This window comes from Egretta garzetta, unplaced genomic scaffold, assembly GCF_000687185.1.
Source record: "Egretta garzetta isolate BGI_Z169 unplaced genomic scaffold, ASM68718v1 scaffold5, whole genome shotgun sequence".
NCBI lineage: Eukaryota > Metazoa > Chordata > Aves > Pelecaniformes > Ardeidae > Egretta > Egretta garzetta.
This window is the reverse complement of record NW_009259707.1, coordinates 1,914,304-1,921,178: the sequence shown is the minus strand read 5'-3', so window position 1 is coordinate 1,921,178 and position 6,875 is coordinate 1,914,304. Positions and strand designations below refer to the sequence as shown.

The 6,875-nt window shown below is 42.1% G+C and overlaps 2 protein-coding genes across 2 annotated transcripts in view; one reads left to right on the top strand and one right to left on the bottom strand.

The window, feature by feature from the left end:
* LOC104126395 (pinopsin) overlaps positions 1 to 4,166 on the top strand; it is a 90,429-nt gene extending 86,263 nt beyond the window's left edge. The window contains exon 4 of the mRNA XM_035894382.1: positions 3,939 to 4,166. Coding sequence (XP_035750275.1) covers positions 3,939 to 4,166 — 228 coding nt within the window. The remainder of the gene's footprint in view (positions 1 to 3,938) is intronic.
* Positions 1,287 to 6,875, bottom strand: part of ST6GAL2 (ST6 beta-galactoside alpha-2,6-sialyltransferase 2) — a 25,011-nt gene continuing 19,422 nt past the window's right edge. Inside the window, exon 5 of the mRNA XM_009638925.2 lies at positions 1,287 to 1,555. Coding sequence (XP_009637220.1) covers positions 1,287 to 1,555 — 269 coding nt within the window. The remainder of the gene's footprint in view (positions 1,556 to 6,875) is intronic.

Here is a 6,875-nt window from a genome sequence, read left to right as displayed (position 1 = left end):
AGTTGTATGGAAAAAAACACTGAAACATTAACCCCCTGCCACTTGGAAAATCTGAAACTCAAGTCTTGCCATGAAAAATTATGCTTGAACTGTATTAGCAACCAGGCAGATTTTTAGAAGTGCCTTAGAGAATATTCTTATTGTGTGTTATGAAGGAAAATATCAAATTATCTCCATATGCAATCCATAGTCAGGTTTTTTGCACGCATTACAGCCTCTCTGGGGTACAGTCTTTCAAACATTAAATAAAAAATGCTGATATCCTCTTCTTTTGTCAGAAAGCTCCCTATACTTTCTTAACAGCTGTAGCTTGTCAACAAGTGAGTTTGATTTGGATCCCAATGAAATACCTAACAAATGATGTCTGTAATCCTGAAAGCTATCTTTGCTGCAGAAGAGTGAGCTCCCTCAGTGCTTGCTTTCTGTGTGATGTGCCAGTGCTGCACAGCCTCCCTTGGCTTTCTCTGGGTCTTCTTTATCTGTGCAGACCAAGGGAAGGCATTGTTTCCATCTCACTTACACCCTCTTGATAGGCCTCCCAGGGGAGCTCTTTCCTGAATGGGTTACGAATATGTTTGTTGCTCTCTAAAGAAATGAGATATTTTTCTTTTCCCTCTGCCCTCCTCAGTCAGCGTGAGCATGGGGATCTGGCATGAGAAGTACATCCAGTAGTTTAGCTGGTTTAGCTGCGTGTACAGCCATCTTCCATCTGCACTGACTTCATAGCCACCATAAGGCCCCCAGTTGGAGGTCTGTAACTGAGCCTGTGTTATGAATGGGAATCAAAGCCTACTCTTGTCGATGACTGCAGAGCTCGGAGTAGTGATTACTCCATTCTTGGAGAGTATGAAAATCCCGTGGAGCCACGAGAAATGCTGCATTGTTCAACTGGCCACTCGGTACATCAACAGTAGAGGCTGTTTCACAATGCCAGGTTTAACAGTTAAATAAGTTCATTAAAAAAAAAAAAAGTTACAGTCTAGCATATGTGGCATCAGAGACCACAGACAAATTCTGACAGTCACACCCACAACAATACATTACATTTCTGCCTAAGTATGTCCTTTGCACCTTTCATGAGCTAAGCCTTTTTTTTTTTTTTAACTATTTGCAAAGCAGTAATAAATACTCAGGCTCAGAAAAGAAGTATTTCTCATGCCTGCTACTTAATTACAATTTATAGACTCAAGACTAAACTGGTCTAAGATACATTTTTCAAGTATTCTCTTCTCGTTTATAGTACGACAGTAGTACCTTATTGCACATTGTTTCTGAAGGACTCTCTTCTACAAGTGTGAGAAATTATTTCGTTCAGGGCACTTGACAGCTTTGAACCCTGGCAAAATGACTTTCCCCTTCCGATACAGATCATCCTGCAAACCTTTGTTCATCCTCTGCACCAAAAGTTTCTCGTAGAGCAGTGGGTGGTAGGCCCCTAAGGTACAAGCTGCATCGTAGTAGAGTTCATGGTAGTGACATAGGTCGGTCTGTCGGACTGAAGGGATGTATTCGTACACATGTACTTCGTTACACATGGACATCATGATGAGGATACCTGGAGCAGAAAGTGAAAATAAAAGTGAACCACTGGATTTTGCCTTCCTCACAGAAATTTCCTTGCAGTCACCCAATCTGTTTTTCTTTCTTGCTTTCCCTTGGTGTTGCACACCTTAAGTATTACTTCTGTAAAATTAAGTGGAGTGATGGTTCCTTTTATTAGGGCAGCTTTCACTTGTCCCTGATACACAAAGATTGCCATCCCTGTAGAGTTGATGGGGCAGGACAACAACCATAAGGGAATAATAAAAAGCCTATAAAGGGCTTGCAAACCACCATCAGCCTCCTTTGAATGAGAAGACTGTGCCTTCCCACCTCCCCACCCGCCGCCGCCATTCACCCTGTCCTGTCCACAGAAGATCCCACACAAGAATCAGGGACATAATGCAGCTGCATCCTATTTTTTTTTTTTTTTTTTTGAGTCAACTGGTCACTTTTCTTGGTTTTCTTGTATGTTACCAATTATTGCAGCTATTTAGCAAGACAGACCAGGTATTTACAGTCACTTGCAGAATACAGAACACACACGTACACACAGAGCAGTTGTCTGGTGTTTTTAAGGAGCTCTTCTTGGTACTTCAACCACTTCCACAGCTGAACTCTGACCTGGCATGTACAGGAGATATAAAAATTTCCAGCTATGCCCATTCTATCCTCCTCTGTGCTTTTGGATATCAGTGTCCTGCAAATATTTACATGCATACATACCAGTTTTCAAGGCTATGAAGAATCTGACTCATTTCCCTTTCCTTTTTTGTACACCATGGCAAGGGGAAACGAGTAGAAAGATGGGCCAGCATCACCCACGGTTCTTCCCTTGACAACTTTTGGATGGTTCATTCAGATCATTGGCAATATTAGGGTACTCCCTGAAACACCTCCACCTTATTACAAAGTTGGTCTTCTGTAGTCTAGAACTGAACCAATTCCGCTTTTTTCCATCCACTTGCTTCTCTCTAGACAGGAAGACATTACCAAGAAGGCAGTCTAAATACATCCAGAAGGACATGCAAAGAAGCATCAGCCATGTAGTGGTAGCACAAAAGCCCACAGCTTCTAAGAATTTTGTGCAGAGTCTCACAGAGAGAGGCTGAGGAAGGTGAATTCCTTCTTGGAGCAGCGCTGTCACGAGGAAAAGCCCCTGATCACCTCTACTCAGCAAGGAGCAATCTGTAAAATGCCAACCCATTTTTTTCCTGCCACATGTCAAAGGCAGACTATCATCAGCACTGTCAATAGCGGCTAAGAAAGGCCATATGGAAATTAATTTCCTGATTAAAGCCAGGTAAAGGTTCACTTTGACCTTAGGCGCAGTCCTAAGATGCTGCTACTCTCCTTCGCCCATGCTCAAGATCAAAACTAGAACAGGACAGATTCAGATGGAAGATGGGTGGGCTGATGCAAACTTTGTTTTCCTATGGTGCAATTTTAAGTCCATACTAACAGAAGGTCATTATAGCTTTGAAAGGAGAGGGATCTTGTGGTTGCACATTTTCAAAGGCACTAATGTCAGATACTGATCAACAGCACTGTCTAAACTGCAATTCTTTCACATCAATCACAGCTTCTGGGATCCTTTTCCATTTCCCATAGCCATGTGAAAGGAAAATGATGGAGTAAGCATTGGACACTGTTTTTTTTTAAGGTTTCACTTAAAAAATAAAAATATATAGAAAATGTATTGAAGCATTTGTTACACTAGTGGTATCCCTGTCCATTGAATACAACTGTCAACTCTCAGAGGAGACAGCTGTACTAATTCTGCTCACTTTGCACTTACAAATCAGAACTGATGTAACTGTTGGGTTTTGTTCTGTACAGCAGCTTTGGAATCATAAAGCATTGAAGGTGTTTTAGGTAATTCTCACAAGTGACATGAATTAACATAAAACATTATTTTGGTTCGTTAATTAAGCAAAGCCATTTTCTGAAGTTTGGTTTGCAGTTTGGGAACACAGAGATTTCAATGGCTTGCTAATGAAAAGAACCTTATGTTCTCCCTGCTGTGCATCATTAGATTATCAAAATGATATTTTCCCTGCCTGATGTGTGAAGTAACTGAAAAACAATTACTTCTGTGATTAAATCTTCTTTTATCATAAATGAAAGGTTCTGAAAATGTTTTAGATTGTTCTACATCTCTACGGTCTCAGAAAAGCTAAGCATATCAATTTCAAAGGGAAAATCCAGAAATTCAAGTGAACTTTAGCCTTAAGCAGAAAGAAACATGGATTCAAGGCCAAACAAATATTTAATCCCCATTTGAGCAAAAAGTATAAGCTTAATAAACTGTGTTTCCTTGCCTCCAAGCTGTTACAGAGATGTTCTGAATTGTAGCCTGCCTAGCAACTACGTCTGGAATTGTTTGTTTGTTGTTTCAGTTTTACAAATGCTTTCGTCAGCTTTTCCACTGCCAACCTCCTTCCTCCACTGATGGAGAGCCCACCTGCCACTCCAAGGTGACCGTCATCCACCTGAACCAGAGGATGGACGGTGGAAATGTGTGCAATAGCAAACCACGTCCAGAAACAGACGGTAAAATGACTTCTCTCCTGCACCCGGAGCCAAGCCTGGAGCCAGTTTCAAAAGCTGTGCCGACAATGTCTTAGGAAAATTGGTTTGATGGAGAGAGTACAAGCCTTAACCAGAGTGTGTTACATTGCACTGCCACACTACCTGGCCTGTAGTCCTGGTTGCCATCTGTGGGATAGGAGAACTGCCAAGAACAAAAATTGGGACTCTCTTATGATTTCCTTTATAACACTAAAGATGGCCACATCACTACAGGTATGGTTCAATAATGACAACATTTTAAGCAACATCATTGATTTTCCTGTAAATTAGTTAATGGAGCATTTAGAAGTGGTAGAGTTTTAGTTCTTCGTGATCTGTGGATCAATGTCCTCCAGAATCAATCTAAAAGGCACGCTGGGCTATCTAATTTAGCTCCTCTGCTTTTCCTGCCTTGTTCCAACCAGTCCACATCTTGGAATTTCAGATTAGGTTGCTCATAAATAACCATAATTTCTGACAGTCCATTGAAGTTTTTGCTCATGCTGGACATAAATGGTTTGAGGGAGGAAAGACAGTGACTCAACAGGCTAGTTTCTGAGTGGTAACAGCTAATTTACAGCACATCTTTGTGTTGAAGTCTGGGGTCAACAAATTGAAAGATGAGCTAAGACAAGGAGTAGAGGTCACCACGTAAAGAAGTGTCCCTGGGCTAGAGAGGCTTATCTGTCCTGGTGGAAATGGGAGCACTTCTGAGACTTCCAGGTCTGGTGTCAACTGCTCAAACCTTAGTCTAGGGGAAGAACACTGGTTAGTGCCAGACTTTTTCCTTTTTTAGCACCTCTAACACCACAGACCCCCAGCCAAAGAGACCAGCAGTGCTGTACAACCACCACTCCCATCCCAGCTGCCCATGGGTGAGATCCCGGGGTATGAAGGATTACACACTCAATCTACATGAACCCGAGGAGGTTAAGTCCCTCCACTTAGCTGTCACAGCCCCCAGATTCTCCCTTGGAATGAGCTGCTTGTGCTGTTTTGTTCAAAAACAGAAGGTGGGATAGCACTATGTTAAAGATGGAAGGGAGGAAAGGCAAAAAAACCAAGCTCTTTTTGGAAAAGAAGCTGTTTTCTTTGTCTGAATAGAGTCCTCCCTAAAATAGGGAATAAATGGGTTCAGTTCTGTCCTGTGCCTTAGAGGACGTGAACCTCTCTCCACAAGGGACAACCCCAGTGTTGTAGAGCTGTTACTGAAATCTAAAGTCACAAACCCCATGAATCAACCATCTTTAAAAGAACAGCAGCAGTTTAAACCATGAGGACCCTTACCACCCGTCCGTGTTCTAGGATATATTCAGTTTGTATTCTCTTTACTTGCTAATGTCACGTCTGGCTTCTTTTCCTTAAGTCCCTAAACCAGGGCTGCCAACAGTGCTCCCTGGGCTATGGGTCTCACGTGCCAGCCCATGTTTTTTAGTACCACTCTAACTCAGTTTCTCTCTTTGCTTGTTGTTAACAACACTGCGGTGAGTTACTGACATCTGTATCCAGGAGGTATAAGTGTGCCAAGCTGTCTATACTTTCATCTACCTCACAACTCAGTTTCCCTATCTTCCCTTCTCTCCCCCACTTATCTTCAGTGATCTTACAATTTTTTTGAAACTACTAATAGCTTTTTGGAACTTGCACGATCTCCAAAATACTTTTTACATTATGTTGGAACTTTTATGGTTTGGATGCTATCACAAAGATAAAGAAGAGGTATCCCCCTGACTGCTTGCTGACTTTACCTGCCTTCTGTTAACCTGTTCTGCTTGCAAAGTCCTACCTCGATTCTCATTTGTGATCTTTACACATCTCTTTCTGTATTACCGCTTCCTGGGTTTCTCTTCTGTGGGTTGAATCTCTGCATTTCCTCCCACACGTATTAACCTGTAGTTTCCAAGTTTACTTCCTTTCCCTATCCTGCCCACAGAGCACACGCCCATCCAGTTATTCCTTTTGTCTGTGTACTTTTCCCATTACTGCCCAATTCAGTATCCTCTGCAAGTTTGTTTCTTATTCTCAGCACCCCGCTATGATCATCAGCATCAGTATGAATGAAAACCAAATCATTTGATAGCCTGTAGGGTGAAGACTTTCCATATGATACACTTCAATATTTGTCTTTGCTCACAGTCCTTAAGTTAGTTTTCAGTCAATGCACAATTACTTCATACAAAACAGCACAGACTTGCTTACACACGACATCAGGAGACATTAATGAGGATGATGAGGTAGTCGTTGTCCCAACATTTTATAGTCTGGACAGAATTAATCTCGCCGAGATATTCATGCCCATCTCTGACCTAGCTGGTCTAAAGCACACTTTATAGACAATGCAGGAGATGGGCATTTCTAGGGCTCGGTTCATCTGACTTATTTTAGATGTCTACTTTAGGATGGGATGGATTGTTCCCTGTAAGTGCTGTTCCTCTCCAGTGACGAGGCAGAAACCAAAGATAAGAGTCTGGCTCTTGCTATCAAGCACCTTCTCCTCCAGTCTCCTACGTCAGAAGCTTTTGGAGCTTCGTGAAAAAATAATGGAATTGGCTTTTCCAGGAGCACTGTGAGAGGAAATGAAAACAAGGTGTGATTCATCTGAGCAAATGTGCCCAGTGGTGCAGTTACCCACACCTGTTGTCAGTGGAAGAAAGTGGGCACTTTTAGGAAGCAGTGCATCTCTATGCATCCCAGAGTAGACATTTAAAAATGGATCATACAAGTCATGCTCCAGAAGTTCCCGTTTCTTTCTGTTGACAGTAGGG